Source organism: Mustela nivalis (assembly GCF_964662115.1).
Source record: "Mustela nivalis genome assembly, chromosome: 7".
NCBI lineage: Eukaryota > Metazoa > Chordata > Mammalia > Carnivora > Mustelidae > Mustela > Mustela nivalis.
In genome coordinates this window covers 78869564-78896581 of record NC_139026.1, presented here as the reverse complement: position 1 = coordinate 78896581, position 27018 = coordinate 78869564, and the positions used below count along the sequence as shown (strand labels likewise).

General features: G+C 37.6%; 1 protein-coding gene across 1 annotated transcript in view; it reads left to right on the top strand.

Annotated features, from left to right (window-relative positions):
• SLC2A13 (solute carrier family 2 member 13) overlaps positions 1-27018 on the top strand; it is a 373009-nt gene that overhangs the window by 63211 nt on the left and 282780 nt on the right. Inside the window, exon 3 of the mRNA XM_082740721.1 lies at positions 18704-18912. Within this exon, the coding sequence (XP_082596847.1) occupies positions 18704-18912 (209 nt within the window). The remainder of the gene's footprint in view (positions 1-18703; positions 18913-27018) is intronic.

Genomic DNA, 27018 nt, shown 5'->3' with positions numbered 1-27018 from the left:
TATTCAAGGTTCATTCATACTGTAGTATGTATAAGTATTTTATTTCTTTTTATTGGCAAATAATATGAATATAACACATTCCATTTATCCACTTCTCAGTTGATGGACATTTCCAGTTTTGGGCTATTATAAACAGCAACTGGCTATTTATATTTATTTGGCTATGAACACTTATGTACAACTTTCAAGGTGGACATGTTTTCAAGTCTCTTGGGTATACATACACCCAGGAGTGGAATTACTAGGCGATGTTGTAACTAAGTTTACCCTTTCAAGGAACTGGCAAACTGGTCTCCAAAGTACTGCACTATTTTACATCCCTACTTAGCAGTGTATGAGAATTCCAGTTTTTTTGTATCCTAGTAAATGTTTTTTATCTGTCTTTTTGATTATCGTCATCTTAGGTGATTGTGAAGTGGTATCTCATTGTGGTTTTGATTTGCGTTTCCCTGATGACTCATGCTGCCACGAAAAATTTTATTTTTCCCTAATACATTACAGTGCTTATAAAGATGGCAGAGATAGTTTAATAGGATTAATGATAGAAAGTTTTATCACTGCCTTTTCTGTGCTGATATTTTTAGTCTTGCTTTTTGGACATAGATTCACTCACTACACCTCAAGCAAATGAAGGGTTTCTTTTTGTTTTGTTTGTTTCTTTAATTGCTGAGTTAAAGCCTGGCCTGTTGCAGGCCTCCAATAAATATATAATAGAGTAAATTTAACAGCTGCCACTGCGATTGTATAAAACACTTGGCATGCTACTGCTTCAGTGTTTCACAGCCTCTCCGTTTCCCACAGGAAATAAAAAATCAAGCTCCTATCATGGTTTGTGGTATCCAATCTGTGCCCTGCTTTTCTAGATTTTTATAACTTATCATGCTTCCCTCTCTCTTCCTTTATAGAACAGCCATGGCTGTATACCTCATATGCCAGTTGCATCTTGCTTTCTCATGTTTTTAGGTTTTTTCTGTCTGCTTACTTTACCTCTAGTGCTTTCCTACCCTATCCTGCTTTACTGGTCTGCCTGTGGCTCCTCCTTTAAATCTCTGCTTTTGTGTATCATGTGAAGCTGTTTCTGTCCCTTTGTCCTTTCATAAGACTTTATATGTACCTTCACTGTTGTATACACCTCTTACTTTGAACTGTTAACTTTTTTGTCTGTCTCCTAATTCACTTTGGAACTTCTGAATGTCATTGACTTTGTACTCATTTTTAGATCTAGGAGAGAGCCTGGAACATAGAAAATGCTCAATTAATGTTTATTGAACTGAGCTGAATTGATTCAGCTCTAGGGAAGGAACTCTTAACTAAAGTGAAAAGGTATTGATTTTTAAACCAAAATACCAATTCATTAATGTATTTTGAGGAATACATTTTACTGCATAGATAGTTGGAGAACTAAATTATTAATTATAAGTGTTTCGTATTAAGAATAAAAATCAGAGAATGAAAATTAGTTTCTGAGCCCATTCCTTTGCTCGAAATAATATGCCTCCCAGGTTTCATAACATGTTTTGTCCTTTTTTTTTTGGACATAGCTGGTTTTCAAATAAGTATTCCTCTATTTATGATTACACAAACCATCATGTGACTTATAGTAATAAGAGGGGTTAAATTATTCTCCTTTATGTTGATTTTTATGCATTTTATTCTCAGATTTAAGTTTTTAAAATTAGAATTCTCTCACTAGCCCATACATAAGCATTTGGTGTCTGAATGTGCTAGGTATTTTCACATTTTTTATCATTTACATCATGCTTTTTGTGTGTGCTGAGGAAGTAGAAATTGAGAAAATGTTTAGTGTTGAATGAGAAGCATAAAGTATTAGTTAGCAACATCTGTATGAGAGATTTTTCTGGAATATCTTCAAGCTAGTTCATGGTTAGTGTGAGACCTGTACTGAGAATTGAAGATGGAAATTTAATCTTCAGGTGGAAATGCGGGCAGAATATAGGCTAGGTGAGGACAGAATGAAGAGGCTTGAAATGGAGGTAATGAAGTGAATGAGAGATAGGAGCCAGATTCTAGAGGTCTGTGAATTCAAGGCTTAGAGGTTCTGAACTTCTATCTACAGGAAAAGGGAAACTATTTTAGAGCAGAGCATGCTATAATGTTAAGTCAAAGATTAATAGAGTGATGCCCAGAATTTATTAGAACTCTTGGCCCCTGGGTGGTTGCAGGGAACATATTTATGAGGCTGTGACCAGAATACAGGTGTGAGGTAGTGAGGTGTGTTACCCTTGGAGACATCAGTGAGTATAAGAATCATTCAGTCATTCAAGAAAAACTTGTTGTGGGGGGGGGCACCTTCTGTATGCTATATTGTGCACGCTACTAGAGACAGACACGTAAGAAACGTACCTGTTCTCAGGTACGTCACAGACTAACAAAGAAACTTTTTCATTAACTTGTTAATTAAATGTTGGATAGTGTTATGAGAGCTCTTAGGGTATGTAAATTTGTTAGCTTTATGCTAGAAAGATATTTGAGCTGAGTTTTTATGAATAAGAGAGTTCCAGGCATAGTTAGGAGAAGGAAATTCTAGGTGGAATATAATTTCCAGAAGCCCAGTAAGTAGTGTGAAAGGGCTAGTCATATGTGGGCAATAGTGAGAAGTTTTAAAGCAGCTAGGTGGAGAGCTATGATGACTATCTGAGAGCTTGAAGGGGACATAGAAAGGTGGTCTTCATGGGTATGAGTAGAACTTTAAATCCCTTGCACTCTCTTTAGTAATACACTTTGAATCAAGTTTATTGAAAGTATGGAAAATAACTTTTACTTTAGGATGAAAAATTAGTGATCCTCTCTCCCCTCTAATATTTTACAATTTAAAAAATCATATCAATAAGATGCTTTTAAGAATGATGTTTCAAAAGGGTGATATTTTTAAACAAATTCATGCTGGGGAAGGTGTTTTTATAATTTAGTTCTCAGAGATCAGTGGTGTTTGGCTCCATGCAAAATACAGAGTATAAATCTGTCTTAAAAAAAAACTAACCATGCAGTGGCTGTCTTAAGAAAGATGGATTTGGCTAACAGCGTGATTACAAGTTAACACCTTCATGTTGAAGATACTTGTAGTTTCGTCATTGACAAAATTAGGATATAAGACTCTATATCATAAAGATATCGATAGTGTTGTGGGAGGAATAGGTTTAAGACTTGCTTTCACAGCACATAAATTAATTTATCTGAGCTCAGATATCTTTATGTAGCCAGTGCTTCTGCAGTTCTACAGTATTATTAGGATCAGGTAAGTTAATAGCTGTGAACATATGTACAAACCCTTAAATGCTGATAGATACTGTTTGCTGTCATCACTAGAAAGCTTTGGGTTGATTTTCTATCTTGTATCTAAACTGGGCAATAAAAATTTCCCTCACTTTCAACCATCTGATTTTTTTCCCCAGGTAAACAGTAAGTATAGTTTATGAATGAGAGTGGTTTTTATAAGACAAATCTCTCCTAAAGATGACTATTATAAGCCACAGACAAATTTTAAAAACTCCAAAAAAACTCCAGCTCTAAGAATAGGTTGGAACTGAAGGGGATTTGAATCTTTTTTTTTTTTTGTTTTTTAGATTTTATTTATTTATTAGAGAGGTGGAGAGAGTGTGTACAGAGGGGGAGGGAGAGAGAGAGAGAGAAGCAGATGCCTTGCTGAGCAGAGAGCCCAAAGTTGGGCTGGATCCCAGGACCCATAGATCGTGACCTGAGCCTAACATAGGCTTTACTGACTTGGCCACCCAGGAGCCCCAGGGGATCTGATTCTTGAGTGGCTCGTAGTGAGTCTACAGTTATATCTTTACTTTAGGGAAGCCCTCAATCCATAATGGGCAATTAGAACTTAGACAGTTTTTTATTGACTTACAGTCTCAGTGGCTAGAGTTTGGGGTGGTCAGAGTGAGGTGGAATTTGAGGGTGTAAGTCGAGAAAAAGAATGGTTTATAGAGGAGGAAGCCCCCCAGATCTGAATATTAATTTGCCACAGATGTTTTACTGACCTCAGAACTCTGAATATATAGCAGAGATTCTGTGGAGCCTTTGGGCAACAACAGTTACAAGTTGATAAAAGCTGGGAGAGATTTTATTTCCTGCCTCTATGGGGAGTGACATATTTGGGGTTTGAAACTTGAGGTTACAGCTCAGGCTTTTCATTAGAGCAATAGAAGGACTGGGCCTTAGAAGTAAAGCCTTTGTTGCGTGATTAAGGATTTGCCCTAAGACCAAAACTTAATCAGATTCACGGTAACCAAGTATAAAACCCAGCCTCTGAAAACTCAAGGCGGCTGAGAAGAAAAATTCTACATCATTCAGAAGAAAGGAATAAAATCTAGAGTGTCTACAGTTTACCATTAATGATACTTAGAACACAAAAAATTATTAGATATGTGAATAAACAGAATTTTTGACACATAAAGAAAAATTGGACAAGATAGAGAGACCTCAAGATAACTCAGATGTTGAAATTAGCAAAAAAAAGGACTTTAAAGCAGCTCCTTTTAATGTGTTGAAGGACTTAGCAAACCAGATAGTCATACTGAGTGACCAAATGGTGAGTCTCTGCAAAGAAGTGCAAACTATAAAAAATAATTCCAAATAGAAATTCTAACTGTTTAAGTACACTCCCTGAAATTACAAATTGGCATCTAAAAAATTCATTGGATGGACTTAACAGCAAATTGAAGATAATAGAAGATAGGACCTGAAAACTTGAAGTCAGATCCATTGAGATCACCTAATCTGAAAAAGAGAAAATAATGAAGTAAAAAAAAGGCCTCTGTGACCAAAGGCACAATGTTAAGTATTCTTACATACTTCTAATTAATACTGAGTGATCTAATATATATGTAATTGAAATCAAAGAAGGAATGAGGGGAAACTATGTTAAAAAAAAAAAATACAGTAATGGCTGCAAACTTCCAAAATGTGATGAAAACACTAAGTACTGATTCTAGAATGTAGTGAATCCCAGGTAGGATGAATATAAAGATGAGTATATGCAGGCGTATCGTAATCAAATGGCTGAAAACAGAATATACATATACAGAGAGTTAGGATCCAAGGGAAAAAAGACATATTACAGGAAGAGCAACAGCAATACGAATGATAACTGACTTTACACCAGGAGCAATGGGAGGGCTGGAGACAATGGCATGCCGTCTTTAAGCTGCAGTTGACCCATGAACAACATGGGGTTGAACTGCATGGGTCCACTTGACAGATTTTTTCAACTAATACAGTACAGTACTGTAAAAGTATTTTCTCTTATGATTTTCTAAGTGACATTTTCTTTTCCCTAGCTTTTAAAGAATTTAGTTCTTAATACATATTACATACAGAATTTGTGTTAATCAACTGTTCATCGAATGTTACTGGTAAGACTTCCAGTCAGCAGTAGGCTGTTAATAGGTAAGGTTTGAAGGGAGTCAGAAGTTACATGTGGATGTTTGAGTGCGCAGGGTGGGTGCCCCTCACTTCCATGTTGCTCAAGGGTCAACTGTACTGAAAGAAAAATGCCAATCCAGTGAGAGAATGTCCTTCAAAAATATAGGTAAGATGAAAATACTTTCAGATAAAGTAAAATTAAGAGAAACTCACCACCAGACCTCCTGCATTGTAAGAAATGCCAAGGGAAATTCTTCAGACTGAGGGAAATGACCCTTGATGAAGGCCCATCTAACGTAAAGAAGAAGAGCACCAGCTATCGTAAATAGGAGGCTAAATATAAAGGACTATTCTCTCAATTTTTTCAAAAGATATATTACTTTCCATTTAAATGTAGTTAGCTATAGAATATATGATGACAATAATAAAAATGTTAGAAGAAGTAAATGGAAATTATATGTTTCTGAAGAGTTATAATGTTATCTCTGAATAGTAAAGATGTATATTTTTGTCCCCAGAACAACTACTAGACTGTATTATAAAAAGATATAGCTAAGAAGCCATTATAAGAATTAAAGTAGAGGGGCATCTGAGTGGTTCAGTCAGTTGAGGATCCAAGTCTTGTATTCGACCCAGGTCATGATCTTGGGGTCATAGGATCAAGCCCCATGTGGGACTCCTCATTCAGTAGGGAGTCTGCTTCTCTCCCTCTTCCTCTCCCCCTCCCCTGTTTTCTCCCTCTCTCTCTCAAATAAATATAAAAAAAAAAAAAAAGAATCAAAATGGAGTGGTGCTTGGGTAGCTCAGTCACTTAAGTGTCTGACTCTTGATCTTGGCTCAGGTCATGATCTCGGTCATAAGATCAAGTCCCTGGTCGAGCTCCACTCCTGGCATGGAGTCTGGTTAAGATTCTCTCTCTTCCTCACCTTTTCCCTTTGCCCCTCCCCCATTCCCAGCTCACATTCTCTCTCTTTAAAAAAAGGGGGGGGGGATTAAAATGGATATTTAAAATATTTGGGTAAGCTGAATAAAGGCAAGAAAGGAAGAACCCAGGAATAAACAGATGGAATAAATGGAAGGCAAATAGCAAATGGTAGACTTAAAACCCAATCATTGCAATAATTGTAAAGTGTAAAAAATGTTCATTGTGCACAAAAACATGACAAAGTCTATAATGTCTAAAAGCAACACAGTTTAAGTATAGTGCCACTGATAGGTTAAAATAAAAGAGTGGGAAGAGATATACAGACGCCAAGTATATTGACGTGGCTTTGTTAATAATCACACAAAGTAAAACTTTAAGACAAGCAGTATTTCCAGAGATAAAAAGGGACATTTCATAATAATAATAGAACCCACTAATCAGAAATAATAATAAATAATAAAGACTAGAAGTCAATGTAATAGAAAGAATAGAAAAATCAAAGCAATAGAAAAAATAATGTTGATTCTTTGTAAAGATTAATAAAATTGATAAACTGATAGGGCTGATTAAACTGATTAAGAAAAAAAGCTAAAGCACAAGTTACCAATAGTAGGAGTAAAATAATATCATTGCTATGGACATTATTAGGATAATGAGGGAATACTTTGAACAATTTTGTGCTAATAAATTCAACAACTTAGGGGCACCTGGGTGGCTCAGTGGGTTAAAGCCTCTGCTTTCTGCTCAGGTCATGATCTCAGGGTCCTGGGATCGACCCCCACATGGGGTTCTCTGCTCAGTGGGGAGCCTGCTTCCCCTTCTCTCTCTCTGCCTGCCTCTCTGCCTACTTGTGATCTCTGTCTGTCAAATACATAAACAAAATCTTAAAAAAAAATGCAGCAACTTAGGTGAAATGGAAATATTGCTTGAAGATCACAGTCCTACTAAGAACTGACACAAGGTGAATGGAAAATCTGAATATCCCGGTATTTGTTAAATAAATTGAATCATTTTTAGTAGCCTACCTGCAAAAGCAAAGTGGAGGCCCAGATGGTCTCAGTACTAAATTTTGTAAAATAGTTATGGAAGAAGTAGCTCCAAACTTAAACAAAAGCTTTAAGAAAATAATGATGCATGGCACCTGGGTGGCTCAGTGGGTTAATAAAGCTTCTGCCTTCAGCTCAGGTCATGGTCTCCGGGTCCTGTGATCAGGCCCTACATCGGGCTCTCTGCTCAGTGGGGAGCATGCTTCCCCTTCTCTCTCTGCCTGCCTCTCTGCCTACTTGTGATCTCTGTCTGTCAAATCAATTAATAAAATTTAAAAAAGAAAATAATGATGGAAGGAATACTTTCCAGCTAGGATTTTGAGGACAGCATAATTCAAATATGGCCCAAGATATTGTTTTAAGAACAGAAAACTCTAGGTGCTGATTGTAAGTATCCTTACAAAATAGTAACAAATCAAAATTAGCAATAAATAGAAGCATAATAAATTGTGACACAGTTTTCTGAGGAAAATCAGGTTATTTAGCATTTGAAAATTATTAATTAATGCAGGTCACCATGTTCCAAATTATTGAAAAGAGGAGAACCTATATAATTAACTCAATATATGCAGAGAAAACATTTGAAAGAATAACATTCATGTATGTGCAAACCTTCCAGCAAACTAGAAGAGCACTTCCTGAACTCAATAAAGGACATGTCTGAAAAAAACCTGCAGCCAACTTCATACCCGGGGTAAAAGCTGCAGTGCTTTTCCTGACTATCAGTTGCAAGGCAGAGATGTCCACTATCACCATGTACAATCTTTCAAATTCATTCAAACAGACAAGGTGATCCTAAAAGTTTTTATAGAAAAGTAAAGGACCTAGAATTGCCAAAACCATCTTGAAGCATGAAATTGGAGAGCTCCTTCTGGTTTCAAGACTTAGTATAAAGCTAAAGTAATCAAAATAGACCAGTAAGGATAGATAAGTACGCCATAAAATAGAACAGCGATGTGGATGTCTCTCAAAAAACAGGAGTGAAAGAAGTTAAACACAGAACAGTACAGTCTCCCATGATTCCATATGATGTTCGTTAGCATGTAAAATAAACTATGGGTACAAATTAAATTATTGGTTTTCTGTGGCAGTGGGGATTGACTAGAAAGAGAGAGATATAAGAAACTTTCTGGAACGATAGAAATGTTAACGATTTTTTTACTGGGGTGGTCATTATAAAGGTATATGTATTTTTCAAAACTCTTAGGATGGTATACTTTAGATCTCTTCATTTTATTATATGCAAATTGTACCTACAAACTGACCTGCACCTTCTGTTAGCTCCCTCCATTATATCCCTTTTCTGCATTGGCCAGTGACAGACTTAAATGTTTCTGCCACGACTCTTTTCCTAACAGCCAAAACCTCAGTCATAGCAATTAAACGTATTACTGTTTTGTTTGATGATTACTAGTGTATGAGCTCCGTGAAGCAAAGGATGTCTGCTAATCATTGTATCTCCCAAAGCCCTAGCCCAGATCTTTGGAGATAGAAGATTTTCAGAGTGACCCTCCCCCCTCAAAAGGGATATGTGTAGGTATGGTTGTGTGTGCATTCTTTCTAGCAACAGTACTGTGGATTTTGTGCAAGTCATTGTATTTTGCCATGTAGTTGAAAACTACATAATAGCTGCGCAAAACACATTTATTTTATATCATCACATCTTATTCTGCCAGAGCAAGTGTCTCATACTGCCTCTACTGTAATCACAACACTGTAAATAAGCTTGGCCAAACTACCTACCTGATATACCAATATCAAATCACTCTGAGGTATTTCCCCTATCTACACAGAGTTAATTTTTTCTTATGTTTACATATTTGGCAAGATTTTTCATTAATAGTTTATACAGAATCATTCACCAGGAAACACAAAAGTTGGTCATTTGCTGATCGTATATCACCTGCTTTTTACTTGAAGACTCCATTGGGAAATATTGTTTTTTTTGTTTTTTTCTCTTATGTACTTTTCAGCCTTGGTCTCATATTTACTCTCTAGCTGCCAACAGATTATCAGATATGTCAGTCATCAATGTTGATGTTCTATGTGGCCCTTGAAGGCAGAGGGAAATTAATTTACCAGTCTGGGATCTCAGTTTATTATTTTAATTTCTTAAAATGGAGTTATGAGGCATGCACTAAAATTGAAAAATATGTTAACAGGTGAGTTGTAATTTTAGCAGGTGGCTAAACTCAGTGTCATCCTTTTTCATCTAAAGCTTGCATTAAGTAGAAACATACTACCTAAATTATAATTTTTTTAAAAAGATTTCATTTATTTGTCAAAGAGAGCATGCACACATACAAGCAGGGGGAGTGGCAGGCAGAGGGAGAAGCAGGCTCCTTGCTCAGCAGGGATTTTTGTATTTTGCCATGTAGTTGAAAACTACATAATAGCTGCGCAAAACACATTTATTTTATATCATTATAAAAGCAAGGAGCCTGCTGAGCAAGGAGCCTGATGCGGGGCTTGATGCAAGGACCCTGGGATCTTGACTGGAGCAAAGGCAGACGCCCAACTGACTGAGCCACCCAGGCCTCCCCATAATTTATAATTTATATTTGGTGATTATCATGTAAATGTCTTGTGATTGATAAATGATGGTGAGCATTTCTTTTGTGAATCCTAGAATAGAGATCTTTTAGTAAATGCATAACTCATATGATTATTAAGCATATGAGAAATACATGAAAAACAAAATCCACAGAAACCGGGAACAGCAAAGTCAAGTAGCTCAAGATGTAGGGCTGAAGAAACAGTGTTCTTGAATGTGGTTTGAAGGGGTTGGATTTGCCTTTCTATGGGGAAAACGTTTCATTACCCTAAACAAGGTAGATGATATGTATTGGAAGGTTCCACTTTGGGGGATGTTTCTAGATTTACACAGTGCTAACACTGTCTCTGGTTTAAGTGCATTCATGATGCTTAATGATTGGCCTAGACTTTGGGACTTAATGTGCATTAAGGTGATGTTTGCTGGGTAAACAGCTCAGATGGATCATAGGAATTCAGCCTTACCCTTCCAAGCAATACAGTAAATCTTCATTAGGTAACACTTAACGAAGAATTTACTGATTTGAACTGCAGACCCTTTTTATTTTCAACGAACTGTTTTAGGGAGAAATGGTTTAGACTTTACTTCACAGTTCTATGTAAAAGGATGCCAGTTGGAAACTGTAGAGTTTTAAAGAGTAAGGCTTAGTATCTTAATATTTATGATATTCCTCTAACTTTTCTGTGTTATTCAGAAAGGGCTAACATGAACATGATTTATAAATCAATAGAAAATAGATTAAATGGAATGCAAGCTAGAAGACAAAGGATGGAAATAAAACTATCAGAATTATAAATATAGGTTTGTCACTTGATATTTTTTTCAGCATCTTTTAAGACAGTGTTGGATATTAGAGAATATTGCTAAAAATCCTTACTATACAAAGGACAAACTTCAAAGATTTTCACTGAACTAATCTGAGTGCTTTGAAAAATAACAAGATTCTCTGTGACTAAGAATATAAGAGAGGGATTTGGTTGAAAAATACATTTAGCAATGTGAGGTAGGTAGACAAATAAGGAAGTGATTATTGAACTGCACCTTAATGCTCTCAGGGCCCTATTTGGATAATTGCCTACCTGACTGCAGTGTCGGAAAAACCCTTGTACACTTTTCACATCGAAGTGCCTTCCCTTAGTAGAACACAAGAGCTGTAAAAACAGTTGCATACAATTTGCTTTAAATATAATAATTGTAATACAGTTCTCTTAGTTATGATAGTTTTTCTAGGATAGCTTGACTTATAATTAAAACCATAAATCACACAGCTCTTGTGTTGTAAGGCACTGGGAACTTAAAGCCCAGAGAGAAGAGGAGGAATAAATAGCATGTGGATACAAGATACTCTTCCTCACTTTTGCACAATTCCTTTTAGAAGGGGAGAGGCTTGGAGAGGCCTTTGGGAGGCAGAGATTGAAAACCAAAATGTAGTGGAAAGCAATGTTAGCTCTATCATGTCCCTCATGTAAAATAGTTTTAAAGGATCAAATCGATTTTTTTTTTTTTTTTTGCTCGCAGTCATCTTTTAAACTATCTCCTGCCATGTTACCTATATTTTCCCTACATGAAAAATGTACGTGTGTGTTAGAAATGAAATTCAAATTCAGTTTGGCATAGTGTTCAAAGTAAGCCGTACAAGTTTGCCCATACAAATGAGATATTTTCTTTTAATTCATAGTTGATTACTTTCATAGTAAAACTCTGGTGTCGGGAATAATAATACATTCCATTTGTCACTGGCAGGTCTGTGCTTTCCCTTCCCATGGGTGCCTTTATGTCAGGTACTGTGCTCCGTATGACTGGGTTTGACTGCTCTCAGGAAACCCCTTTGCCATATCGTTGTGCAGTGCTTTGATACATTTAACAGAGGTGAATGAACGATGAAACTTACCAAGTTATCCTCGAAAATCCTTAAACATGAGGTTAAGATAAATTCTCTTATGATTTCTGCAGAATTAAGTTAACTAATCATTAAACATTTATTGTAGCATGTCTTACAATAAACATTACTGGGAGCCAGATTGCCTAGATTTTATTTTATTTTTATTGTATTTTAAAATTTTTTTAAAAACTTATTTATTTTAAAGAAAGAGCGGGGTGGGGAGGGGGAGAGGGAGAGAGAATCTCAAGCAGACTCCCTGTTGAACGTGGAGCATGACACAGGGCTTGACTCCAGCACCCTGAGATCATGACCTGAGCTGAAATCAAGAGCTAGATACTTAACTGACTGAGCCACCCAGGTGCCCCAAGAGTGCCTTGATTGATATATATATATATTTTTTTTAAATTAATATATAATGTATTATTTGCCCCAGGAGTACAAGTCTGTGAATCATCAAGCTTACACATTTCACAGCACTCACCATAGCACATTCCCACCTCAATGTCCATAACCCCACCACCCTCTCCCTCCCCCACTCCCCACAGCAACCCTCAGTTTGTTTTGTGAGATTAAGAGTCTCTTGTGGTTTGTCTCTGTTCTGATCCCATCTTATTTCATTTTTACCTTCCCTATCCCTGGAACTACCACCTCCTCCCACCCTCTCCTAGTTGCAGTGTGTACTAGTTCTTTATCTTGTTTATACCTGATTTCTTTGTCTTTAAAATGGGGACATTAATGATACCCACTTCATAGGGTCCTTGTGAAGACTAATTAACATTTCTTAAGCCCTTCCAACAGTGCTTGGCACAGAGTAACTGGTGCTATGTCTTAGCTATTACTCTTGCTGCTCCTAAGTGATTACATGTCTAAGCTGCATTCAAGTAGATTTTTTAAAAAATGTATTTGGAATATAATCATCTCTGTGGAACTACTAGAGAATAAGTAATGTGTTCATCATGTTATCGGTAGACCATGTTATCAGGTAACCATCTTGTTATCAGAGAAATGGGGCAGTTATGAACTACAGAGTTCTGTGTCCTGAATGGCCACCAATAGAGGATACTTTCCTACAAAACCTAAAGGTTTGTAGGTGAGAGCAGTATGATTCCTATAAAACAAGAATGGCAGCAAATATGGATTCAATGCAAGGTTTTATGTGAGGTACCACCAGGGGAAGGGCTGTCACCTGGGAAAGGAGGATCTTGGACAGAGCTTCAGTTCTTGGCACTGGGAAGAAGGCTTAATCTGAGGTAAAATAGTTAGGTTTGTCTCCTTTGGTGATAGCTGTCCCAGCCACACCATTTAAAAGCATTGCTCACCATATGAGGGCCCATCCTTAGTTTACTGTTAGGCAGGTGCTGATACAGCTAGTTGGACAGAAAATAGCTCATTTGTTAACTTCAATTGAGAAAGTTTAAAAGGATACCTCTGTGACTGGTCAGGATGCCACAGAAGATTCTAAAGAATTCTAGAGTTCCTGAAAGCTTGGAATTTTTGTTCCGAACCTGCTTTTCCCTTTCTGTCAGCTTGGTGTGCTTCCAGAAGATAAATAGCTTTTGCCTTATAGTATGGACCTTGGGTGCTCAATGTTCACTTTTGCCCCCTGGGTCTTTAAAAACACTTAGATCAGTGGTTCTCAGCTCTGACTGCACATTAGCACCACCTGGGGAGCTTTTAATAAAACAATTTCCTGGGCCTAAAGCCAAGACCAATTAATCAAAATCCTGGATGGGTAGGGCCTGGACACTGGTATATTTTAAAAGTCTCCTTTCCCCCATTCTAATGTGAAGCCAGGGTTTAGAACCTTTGATTTAACTTATAATGATGAGCTCTTCCATATCATTAAGTAACACTTTTTTTTTTTTAAAGACTTTATTTATTTATTTGACTGACAGAGATCATAAGTAGGCAGAGAGAGAGGAGGAAGCAGGTTCCCCGGGGAGCAGAGACCCCGAGGTGGGGCTCGATCCCAGGATGCTGGGATCATGATCTTAGCTGAAGGCAGAGCCTTAACCCACTGAGCCACCCGGGCTCCCCAATAAGTAACACTTCTTTGCGGGGATTGACTGCCCTGGTTTGTCAATAGACTGTTTATCTTATTAGTATGTTTTTGTTATTCATGTGGTTTCTGATTTTCTTGGATTTCGAAGAATCAAGGGGAGTCCCAAATACGTACTGCTCTAACTAAGCCTGTAGAGTTCTTGTTCTTTTAGTCTCATGATAAAATTTTCATCAGTAAGACAGCCAGGCATTCTCTTTATTTTTCTCCTCTTCTCCAGTCTGTGCATTATCAAAGCAACAGTTTTTCCTCAAGGAAGAAATTGGTTAGTTGTACCTACTGACTTTTGGGTGGATGGTACAGCTGAGATAGAGAACTGGTAAGTGAAGGCACAAGGGTGGTAAAAACATTTTTTGCTGAGTGCCTTCTCCATTCTAGGTACCAACTGTATGGTTTCACTTAATTCTCTCAGCAGTCCTATGAAATAGATGTTGTCAACTGTGCATTAAAATATTAAATAAGTTGACCAGGCTTTTGTGGTTGGTATGCCCAGGGTTGAATAAAACCCAGGTCTGTTTCTTTCCATCATAAACCATGGCTATGCTCCATCTTATGTATTTGGTCTCTATAAAGCCTTGGAAATTTATTATTATCAAAATGCTTTTGTCATTGTTTGGTAGGAAAAATTTTTCTCTACCCTTCAGAGTTCCTCTGCGTAGTCTAAGAATTAAACTGACATGAGATCACTTAGCAAGAGACAAACAAATAAAAGTTTAATGACATTAGTATTTTCTGTATAAATGGGAGAGACCCACATAAAACTAAGTAACTCCCTAAAGTGGCCAAAGACTTCACCATGTTCATCTTAAGAGAAAAGAAGATTTGGGGCAGGGTGAGGCAGTTAAGACAGATTACCAGGAAAAGCACAGTAAACAGGGGTAAGGTTGTGATACAGATTTAAGTTTTACCTTCTTTGGTAAGAGTTCTGAAGATTGAGTTATCCTTCTCTTCTGGTAGAGGGAGACACCCTTATAAATGGAGGTTTCCCTTGTAAATGTAAATGCCTCTTACAAAAGGGTAGCTTCTATTTGGTTTTCAGAGCTTTTCCATGTTTGCAGTTTCTTAAAGATAATCGGCCTACAATAATCCTTATGCCAAAGAGACTCATTCTGGTGTGGCAAATTCTGTACATCCTGAAAGGTAATCAAAATCTAGTAAAATAAGCTTTGTTTTACTTCTAGAAGCTAAACATTAGGAGCATTAGGATGTAAATGTATAAAGTATGTTTTATTTTGCCTAGTCTCTGGGACCAAGCCTCAGTATCCTTAAAGGTTGGCAGCTGGGTGCCATTCATCTTAGTGTTAGGGCACTGAATTGTGTATTTCAGACCTAGACTCCTGGGTTTTAAAGGACTAGAGAGCTGAAGTAGTCTGTTTTCTATAATTGCTAGAAATATAAGCTAATATGTATATTTTCAGTTTTCTTTTTGTCTTTCGCTTTTCTTTCCTTCTCCTTTTTCTTTTAGTTTTTAGAAATACTGTGTCCTAGGGTTAAATAATGAGTAGTAAAGTGCACAGTATTATGTGGGCATTTTGGGGCCTGAAAATGGTTCAGTTTCTATATTCATTTCAAGTGCTGCTTTGAAGTACTCCGTGCAGCCCTTTAATCTTAGTTCATCACTAAGGAGGTTTGGAGAACAGAAGGAAAGATCATGAAAGATGTGGAGAAATGACACATAGGCTTCCATTTTTTAGGATTTTTAAAATTTGTTTCCTAATCCAACATATTTGGTATTTGCCATTTATTGCTTTTCTTTTTTTGCAATTGGCAGTAGTTGGCAATACAATTGTGTATAACCTTTCTTTAAGAGAACACAAATGAATAAAAATGTCATTCATTTATAGCAATAAAATATACGTTAAAGTAATACATTTGGTTGTACAACTTAACATCTTAAGAGGAAGCTGCCACAAGCATGCATTTGTGTGAGCCAATCTCCGCTCTCATCTGGTTTTCAGATGAGACATCTTCTTCAGAAAAGGTCTGATTATATCTGGAATAACAAAACAGTTTAATTGGAAGGAATTACCTTGCAGCCAAGTTTGCAGAGCTAAATGATCCAGAATTGCTGCATGAACCAGTGCTTTACCAATGTGAAGTATACTTACTTTCTGTCTAGCTAATACAGAAAGTTTAGATGTATAGGTGCTTTTGTATCATTTCTTAAGGCATTTACTAAGTGCCTACTGGGTGCAAGATATTTTATTAGGTGCTTTTTCAAATACAAAGTTAAATACACCATTAGGTGAGACAGGTATATAATATAATACAAGATATAGTGACATAAATGGAGGTTAAAACACTGTTCTGTAGGTTAGCAGAGGAAGGAATGATTAAGTATTGGTATAAGTATCACAGCTCATGGATTCAAGTAGAAAACACTTTTAATAAGATTTTGTTTAATACTGTAAGCCAAATAATTCATTTAGTCATAAAAACCTTGTTTACTTTTAAAAGTCTTAATTTTTCAGTTTCCATGTGTATTTTAAACTACTGTTTGGAGTGAGAGATACTCTTTGTTTTGGCTCAAGTTTTTATTTAAATTCTAGTTAGTTAACATGTAGCATAATATTAGTTTCAGGAGTAAAATTCAGGGATTACATATAACACTCAGTGCTCATCACAACAGGCGCTTTCCTAAATACCCATCACCCACTTAACCCATCCCTCCCCACCTCCCCCACGATCTCCCTCCCTTCCAGCAACCCTCAGTTTGTTCTCTATAGTTAAGAGTTTGTTTTATGGTTTGCCTCTCTTCTTTTACACCTATGTTTATCTGTTTCATTTCTTAAATTCCACATAAGAGTGAAATCATATGATGATGATTGTCTTTCTCTGACTTACTTCATTTTGCTTAGCATAATATACTCATATCCATCCATGTTGTTGCAAATGGCAGGATTACATTCTTTTTTATGACTAATATTCCATCGTATATATTATCCACAGCTTTTTTATCCATTCATCAGTCAGTGGGACATTTCAGCTCTTTCCATCATTTAACTGTTATTGATAGAGCTGCTATAAACATCAGGGTGCAAATGTTCCTTCAAATCAGTACTTTTTTCCCTCGGGTAAATGCCTGGTAGTGCATTTGCTGGGTCGTGGTGTAGTTCCTTTTTTCACTTTTTGAGGACCATCCATACTGTTTTCCAAGTGGCTATACCAGTTTGCATTCTTACCAGGAGTGCAAGAGAGTTCCCCTTTCTCCAAATCCTCACCAACATCTCTTGTGTCCTTTGTTAATTTTAGCCATTCCGACAGGTGTTAGGCGATATCTCTTTGCGATTTTGATTTATATTTCTCTGCTGAGGGGTGATGTTGAGCATCTTTTCATATGTCTGTTAGCCACCTATATGTCTTTTTTGGAAAAAATGTCTATTAATGTCTTCTGCCCATTTCTTAACTGGATTGTTTGTTTTTTAGGTGTTGAGTTTGATAAGTTCTTTATAGGTTTTAGATACCAAACCTTTATCAGATATGTTGTTTGCAAGTATCTTGGAGTGAGAAGTAGTTTTAACACCCGTGTGACAATTGTATTTTTTTTTTCTGCTGTTTTTGGAATTAAAATAAATTTATTAAGAAGTAATGGACTTCTGTCACAAATTGTATATCTGGAGGCTTCAAGGCTGCTCACTCTATTTTGGGCTTAACATAGCTTAAAAGTTGGAATAGTTTTAAAAAGTGTATTGAGTCAAGTGACTTTTAATTGATTTAAGAATATCAGTGAGTATGGTTGTTATGCAATCAGAGTTGGCTTTCTGGGCTCTGCTATCATAAATCTACCATGGAACATATCCAGAGAATTTGGATCAACAGAAAACATGCGAATATCCTAGATCCATAGAAGTTTCCATTTGAGAGCGACCTCGCAGTTTATCTAATCTAACCCCCAATTAAAAAAGATGGAGGCCTGGGGTGCCTGGGTGGCTCATTGGGTTAAAGCCTCTGCCTTCAGCTTAGGTCATGATCCCAGGGTCCTGGGATCGAGCCCTGTGTCAGGCTCTCCGCTCAGCGGGGAGCCTGCTTCTCCCTCTCCCTTTGCCTGCCTTTCTGCCTACTTGTGATCTGTCAAATAAATAAATAAAATTAAAAAAAAAAAAGAAAAGAAAAACTTCCAAAAAAAAAGATGGAGGCCTAACAGCAGAGAGGTGTTAGAAGATCGTTCCAGTGGTCAGAATAATTTTGGAGAAATCTTTGATACTGATGTATTCATATTACTGTTTTTGTTATTTCTCTGATGGATTTAAAATTATATACTTATTTACTGTATCTCTATCATTTTGATAATGATTATTTTCTTCTGATTATCTTTTTCAGCTCTGGGCTTCTCCATGGTTAATGAGGGTGAACATGATGCTTGATGGCAAAATGATGTCATTACTGATCATTCACAGAGCAAAAAAATAAATAGTTTGGAGGCATTTATTTTAATGAAGAATTTTTTTTTTAAACAGATTATCAGAGTTTTGTCTCAGCCTCATTTTCTATGGTAAAATACAGAATTTTATGTATTAGTATTAGAAAGGGATGGTGATTATGGTGTTTTGCATGGTGTGTGTGGTTCAGAATGTATACACATAATTATTGTGACTTTTGCCCCTTTTTATTGTAATTTGTGTAAGAGAGAAGAATTAGATTTTTCTCATTTTTCAGTTTTTCACTACAGCATAAAAATATTCTTTTTTCTGGTGTCTCTCTCCCTCTCACACACAGACACACACATGGAAAGTCATTCTAATTTAATGTTAGATACTGTTCCCCATATGATGAACACAAACCTTTTATTCATACTCAATGCTAATAAGTCCAAATTTTATAATAATACATGGATTTCTTATTGCAGGTACATGTTGGGACTTGCAGCAATTCCAGCAGTTATACAGTTTTTTGGCTTTCTGTTTTTACCTGAAAGCCCTCGATGGCTGATTCAGAAAGGACAGACTCAGAAAGCCCGTAGAATTTTGTCTCAGATGCGTGGTAACCAGACCATTGATGAGGAATATGATAGCATCAAAAACAACATTGAAGAAGAGGAAAAAGAGGTTGGCTCAGGTATGTACATTTTGTATTTATATGAATTTTAAAACTGCATAGAAGTTTTATTTAGGAACCAAATAAAATTAGGAACTATATTCTTTTGCTATTATTTAATATCTCTAAATGATATAGTGATTTTATGTATATAACCAAGTCAAAATAAATATATTTTAATTCAGTTTTCAAAGTAATATAATGTTATAAAAGAAGGAAAAACTATCCCAATTATATCACTATCTTCACATAATTACTCTTTTTATTTTTGTATAGTCTCTTTTATTCCTTAAGAATTGGATATACTTGGGGTCCCTGGGTGGCTCAGTGGGTTAATCCTCTGCCTTCGGCTCAGGTCGTGGTCTCGGGGTCCTGGGATTGAGCCCCGCATTGGGCTCTCTGCTGGGCAGGGAGCCTGCTTCCATCTCTCTCTCTGCCTGCCTTTCTGCCTACTTGTAATCTCTCTCTCTGTGTCAAATAAATAAAATCTTAAAAAACAAAACAAACAAGCAAAAAAAACTAAGCAAACTTTGCTTGGATCCTAACACATTCCATAGCTTTAAAAAAAAAAAAAAGAATTGGATATACTTGACATGGTTGTCATCATTTTTTGTATAGGGGTAATTTTTTATATGTATGTATTTTTAAGATATATATAGTTATATATGCATATTAACCAAAAAGTCATAGTGTGAACTGTTGTTAAAATAAATAATAAAACTAAATACCTTGCTTACATGTGTTACACTAATCTCCCTATCAGTTTTTATAATGAATAAGAATATCTTGAGATCCTAGTATTGGAATAATTTTGTGTTTCCCTGTTTTCATTAAAGTGTTTAATTGTCTGATCAACATTTCACATATCAGAAAACCAAGAAAAAAAGTTTCTAGTCTTATTTATGTTGATGAATTTCTTTTCAGAGAAGAAATCATGTAGGGTTTTGCAAAATCTCAGGCAGGATCTCTAATGTTGACAATCTGATTTGGGTAAGTGATTTGCAGGATGTACATGATGTGAGGTAGACATTGTATGATACATTTCTCGACAATAAACCTTACGCTGCTAGATTCACAGTTCCCCAAATTGTCTCATTTTCTCCCAACCTTCCTTTTGCTCTGACATTAATTGGTAACCCAAAGAGACGTGCTGACTTGTGTTAAATTATTTTTCATACTTGAGGCAAACACCCACTCTCATATATTGATATATGTCACACAGGTCTCGGAAGGTGTGTTCCCTCACCTTCTCGTGCTATTATTTTTGGTGGAGCTGAAGGCTGTGCTTTCCTGAAACAATAGAATAAACGCTGTGCAGAAGCTGGTGACCGTGTTAGCCACACCTGATTTACTCATGATTATATATATGCAATATAGTAGTGTGGTGTTATTTTCTTGCTGAGGTCAAAGCCCCAGTGAACTGTGAGCCGAATCTAGGGCAAGGTCATTTTTTAAAAATTATTTTTAAATATTTTATTTATTTATTTGACTGAGAGAGGTCACAAGGAGACAGAAAGGCAGGCAGAGAGGGGGGTGGGAAGCAGGCTCCCTGCTGAGCAGACAGCCCGATACTGGGCTAGGTCCCAGGACACGTGTGTCTGTGTACCTGTGTGTGTCTGTGTGTCAGAGAGAGAGAGAGAGACCTAGGCTAGATCCCAGAACCCTGAGACCATGACCTGAGCCAAGGGCAGAGGCTTAACCCACTGAACCACTCCAGTGCCCCAAGGTCATTTTTAATAAAGTTAGTGGGCATATACCATGTATCTGGCATATACCATATACCATGTATCCACATTTCCAGAGTAACATGTTAGTGCAAGTATTAGAGCATTTTGCTCTGAACAAAGTAATCCACTTTTACTGAGTTGAACATGGTGTTAATTTAAAAATACTATTTTAAATGTTCATTTAAATTACAAATACCTTCATTTATGCGGGCTGTCTGAATTTCTCTTGGCTGTGGTTTGCATGAAATATGAGCTTGTTTTTGTAGTAAATCGGTGTGCTTGAAGCTCAGGTGCTGATAATGTGTGAGCAGAAAAACTTTTCAGGTTGTTAGGTTATATTAAATACTATTGAGAACATAAGTTTTTATTATGTATAGGGTAAGATGATAACTTAATAAAAAAGCCTTCCTGTTTAGCATTAGGGATACTACTGATTTGACAATCAAGCGTTGACCATGTGGCTCCATTTGGACCTACTGAAAAATGTCAGACTGCTGTAGGCATGCAGCTGCTGACAGTGTGTACTGAGCTTCGTGATGATTTGGAATGTATAACCAAGTTTCTTAAGAAACCTGAGGTACTTAGAACTATAATTATCCGCATCTGCGTTAGTTTTTATGCGAGGTCTTTTGGAGTTAAATAGGGCCCTTTTTCTTGGGTAAAGATAAAATATTATACACATTTGGCACAGTTTTTTTTTAATTATTTTTATTAACATATAATGTATTATTTGCCCCAGGGGTAGAGGTCTGTGAATCATCAGTCTTACACATTTCACAGCACTCCCCATAGCACATACCCTCCCCAACATCCATGTTTTTAAAAAAACTGTGTTACCCATTGATTCTTTTTTTTAAAAATTTATTTATTTTACAGAGAGAGAGAGAGAGATCACAAGTAGGCAGAGAGTGAGGGGGGAAGCAGGCTCCCTGCTGAGCAGAGAGCTGCATGCAGGGCTCCATCCCAGGACCCCGAGACCGAGACCATGACCCTAGCCGAAGGCAGAGGCTTAACCCACTGAGCCACCCAGGCGCCCCACCCATTGAATCTTAGTAACATTTGTCCCATGCTTGGGTAAATACCTTAAACTTTGCAACTAATGGGATTTACAATTTACCCATTTCTTGATTTGTATTTTTTGTGTACTATCATCTTGCTTAATTTTAAAGTTAATCTCACGTTCTTTTTCAAAAGTGCAGAATTGTTAGCATTTATGGAATGAATTCACAAGACAGATTTGCCAGGGTTAAATAGCAAGTAATTCGGGGGCCTCACTTTTAGGATTGAGGAACTTGATCAGGGTAAAGCCTGTTCTGCACACGTGTGAATTTTATTTCAGCATTGTGACATCCAGGAGCGAGACTCTGTGTCAGTTTAGTTGGAAAATAGAGACGAGTGCTAGGGCTTGTCTTAATACCCTGACAGGGTCCTGGCCCGCAGTCACTCTACTTTCGGACATGATAGGCTGGGTGCACAAATACACAGGGAAAAACAGCTAATTTCAAAATAATAAAAATGTCCTCGTCCAGGGAAGACAAGTCAGGGTTAGAGAGTAGTCTGGGTTCATTTGACAAAGTGAAGTTTGAGCCCCATTTTAAGCCTGGGGACTCTGGGCAGTGGAGTGCAGCTGCCTGGAAGGAGGAACTTTGGCCTCCACTGCAGAAAACTCCAGATATTGCAGGAGGTTGGAAAGTTGTGCATGACCCCTGTTTCTTCTAGGGGAGACATATTTTATCATCAGACATGGTGGCTTATTTATCTGCTACCTGCCTGTGAGTTTAATAAATAGGTCTGATTCCACATCGGTCCCCATGTCCTTCTCGGGGAGTTTCCAGTGGATTTGTAACTCGTGACAGATATGGTACTTACTTATGTGGCCCTTCTCTTTTTATGGGATTTTTTAATTTTAGTCCCTGGAGTTTAAATTTGATTTCTTTGAGGAAAATAGGTACTATTTTCCTACTGAAGTATGTATTAAGTAAATTATTTTTTGAATATGTGAGAGATCAGTGCATATGGGATTGACTTCTCCTGGCTTCAGACACGCTTTATGATTTTCTGTAGTGAATATGGTGCCTCTCTAGCCACGTCAGCCACACAGCCACAGCCCATGCTGTGGAACAGCATTGGATTATCTCTTTGTGCCATCTCTTTCTGCACGTGGCACAAAGGTCAGCCTCCTTAGCATGTGATTTCTCCACGAGAGTGGACAAAAAAAAGGAGGAAGGACAGTTGATGGGAAAAGAAGCGGCTGGTTTTCACCTGTATTCAACACTGTTCATATATCCTGCAGGACTAATGAAGTGAGAGTGGAGGTAACAGCAGTTTGGTTTGGAAAAGTTCCCTGGTGCGGGAGACCAGGGAAATGGAAGATGTGTCCAAGCTCCACCCCTAGTTTGTAATCCTAAAAAGATTTTCTAGGAGTTGCCAAACCTCAGTTTCTTTTTTAGGTTTGTAAGAAAAGAAGGCCAGATTATAATACCTCCACAGTCTGATATTTTCTAGAGTTTAAAAAAATCTGTGCAAAGTGTCTGGTTTTTAATTTCTAAATATGATGCAGCAACCTTTCATTCCAAAATATTTATTGAGTGGCACTCAAGAGATTTGAGGGTGTGGCAATAAATGAGACAAGGTTCTGGTCCATTCTTCTGGGAAGGAAGCACACAGATGATGAAGAGGAAAGAATTCCTGGGTAACTACAAATTGTAGTAATGACTTGAAAGGAAACAGGAGGACAACATTTATGGAGGGCCTGCAGGGGGATAGTTAGGAAAGGCTTCGCTGAGGAGGTGAGCGTCAAGGCTGAGAAAGAACCAGCAGAGTGGAGAACTGAAGGCATGAGTGTTCCAAGCCGAAGGAATAGCAGGTCCAAAATTATATGTGTCACTAAGTGGACCAGATTAATTTTTCTTGCAAGTTTTGATAATCATTATGAAGTGCACATGTGCCAGATTCTTCAGGCCTGGCAGTAGGAGCTGTTCATCTTTATTTATGCCAGGTTGCCAAGCCTGAGCTTTGAATTAGTAGGGACACAATTACTACTTCTAGGACTAAAACCAAATTTGAGTACAAAATAATACACATGATCACGTCCATTGTTTTGTCGCTTATTTCTTACACATTGTCACTTTAGTGTACTGTGCACTAGCGTCATGAATTCATGTACAGCAGAGGTAGAAATTGGAGCAAGACCTAGGTAACTACTTAAGGCAGTGATTCTCTTAACTTTTCCACAGAGCTTCAACGGTGAGTCAAGAGAGGCCTTTTGGGGCCTGGATTCTATAGCAGAAGGCAACTGCAGTAAGCCCAACGTTGATTTGAATTTTTATGTTTTATCCTAGGGATGAATAAAAGTTTGTGTTCTGTTTTATAATATGCTTGTTTACTTCAGAAGTGTATTTCTTAGGTAACTAGTGTTCACTCATTGACTTTCAAAGTGTCCCATGACTCTCGTGTACAGTCCCTAGGATGTGCACCCCACAGTTTGACAGACTGAACTCAGAGTCTTTGAGGTGCCTCTCTGGGGCAAACCTGTGAGGCGGGGTGGGAAGAGTTGGAGCTGCTTCTGTTACAGAGGCAGGTGGTCATCTCTTGATGTACCAGGCACAGAGAAGAGCAGAGAGGCTGTGTCAGGAGCTTGAATTTGTAGCAGTAATTATCTCATCTCAGGAAAAGTAAAATCAGTCAACAAGAGACAGGACTCCTCTGAAGGCCGTCTTAGGAAAGAATCTTGAAATGAAATTTGTGCATTCAAATGCTTTATACCACCTCCTTGGAAAGCACTCCCTAATGACTTCTAAAAGTTTTCTTTTCTTAATTGATACATAGTGGACACACAACATTACATGAGTTTGAGGTGTGTGACATAGTGGTTTGGCATGTGTGTAACTGTAGAGTGAAAACAGCAGTAAGTCTCCTTAACATGCGTCACCACACATAGTTACATTTTTTTTTTCCCCTTGAGGTCTTCAATTTCTTATCCTGCACCAAAGAGCAAGAAGTAGATTCTTGGGGTGAGGTGAAAAGGACAACCAAAGCTGGTGCTGCAGGCCCACACAGAAGCCCCGTAGGCAGGGCTTAGGGAGAGTCTCCCATGTTTGGCACCATTCCAGCTGCTCCCTTCTCTGCTCTGTCCTGGGGTGTTAAGGCAGGATCATTGGGAGGAAAAGGTAAACCAGGCTTTCTCTCCCCAGAGTGACATGCAGATATTGTTGTAGAACCAATACAAAACAGCAGATAAGAAAAAGCCCTTTTGGGAGAATGGAGTTCTTTGCCCAGCTTTGTTGCAACAGTAGATAGAGTGAAAGTGGCAAAGCAAGGGAGAAACTGAGGGCACATCTCAGGGCAGGGGAGAGCAGTCTTGTGCAAATCCGTTTATAGCATGGGGTCAGCCCAGGGAACTTGAAAATGTATATGGCCTTTTCTTTTTTAAATAATTTATTTTTTTCTTTTTTGGACGGAGAACGAGAGCACACAAGTTGGTAGAGTAGTAGGCAGAGGGAGAGGGAAAAGCAGGATCCCTGCTGAGCAAGGAGCCCATGCAGAACTGATCCCAGGACCCAGGGAAGAACTGATCCCAGGACCCAGGGACCATGACCTGAGCTGAAGGCAGCCGCTGCACTAACTGGGCCACCCAAGCACCCTGGCCTTTTCTTTTTTAAAGGAAAATAGCATTTTTGTGCATCTTGTCTTTTAAGAATTATATATGATTTTTTTAGAGTTAATTATTACCTAGGTCACTGAGGTCATAGATATTTCCAAAACAGATTTATTGAGCAGAAGAGTATCAGTGAGAATGTTGGCCTTGCCCTTTGGTGAGGCAAATCTTAATCCGCATAAGTGAGAAGTAGCACCCAGAGGCAGTATCAGATCCTTCTGACAAACTCGATTCAAGCCCACTGGTTGCTGTCGTCAGAAGGCTTCAGGTGACTGATGCACAGTGTACAATCTTGCAGAAACATTCACGCCAGCAAGATTTGCATTGTTTAATTTTATCAGCTAATCAACTCAGTAACTGGGCAGATGTGGCTCCCTGTTTTGCCTTTGTCAGGTAGTTCAGTCTCCTGACTGAAAAGGAAGAACATTGTAGGGAGGGGAATTTATTCAAGACCCTCGTGTGAATTCTGTTTAAAACCTGTTTTGATTTACATCTAGCTCTTGGAGGTCACGTCTGTCGTGTATGGGAAGGGACGGCTGCATTTCTCGCTTTTTTCCTGCAGTGATGTTGCCGTCAGGTCGTCAAGTCTTATTTCCTCCTAAGTCATTTCTTTTCCTGTGAGTTGATATTGCCTGTGGCCATTTCAACAAATCATATTCTGCAGAGAGGTCACAGAGGGTAGATATTTATCATGTCTTGCTAGAAATCCTTCCAAAAGTTTCTTTAGTAATCTGATGCCTGCAAAATCACATTGCAGGAGAATGCAGTTGACATCTGCTGCACTTTGAGGAAAGTGGTCATTTTCCCCAGTATTTCTGGTAGTTTTGCTTATATTTTCTTCATGTGGTGGTATGCCCCAAGTAATGCCAGCATATTATTTACTGGATGAACATGAAATAGTTACTGACCAATTCTTTCTCTGCAGGATGACCCCCCAGTTTTAGGAATATAGGCAGAGAAAACATTTCTGTATCTAATATTCTCAACGTGGTTGTAAAATTGCTAAAATCATCCAAAGCCATTCCACATATCTCCTATGGTAAACAGATTAAAACAAAAGGTCAGGTAAAAAGCTGCTTTAATTCTCTGTCCTTGAGTTAAAAAGCTGTAAGCTGGACTACTAAAATACAATGTACATCTATTCAGTTTCTAGTAACACTTATTTTTTTAAGTATGATGACTTATTTAAAAGAAACTCTATTTAATTCAACATGGTTTTAAATAAAAGTTACCTTTGATTTTTCTAAACCCCAGAGGACTTTTAAAATCTTAGGCAGAATTGGAATAGTTCTTAGATTGTACATTAAAATGCCATTGACTCACCTTTTACATGGGATAAAGAATAGCACAAAGATTTTTCCACTTAACCTACTTATGGAAGAAAGAAACGTTTTTTGGATTATGTATAGGCTTTCAAGCCATTTTCCTTGATTTATATTAAAATTCCAGATTGGCTCATAAGTTGGTAGGTAATTCTTGAAGGCTCATCTTTTCTGCTTTCTTATTAAGGTGTACTTAAATCCATATTTCATTTAAAAAGAATCCATGCTGAAGGAATTTTGACTGCCTCAGAGTTTTCTTTCTCCCCCAACACATTGTGAAGTTCATCATGTTTTTTTAATGCTCTGTATTTAATACAGTCAAGCAGGAGTAAAAAGACCCAACTGGGTAGATATTTCAAAAAGAATGTATTTCCTTTGTTGCTGCTTCCAGGCAGTTCATTTCCAACTGAACAGTGACTCC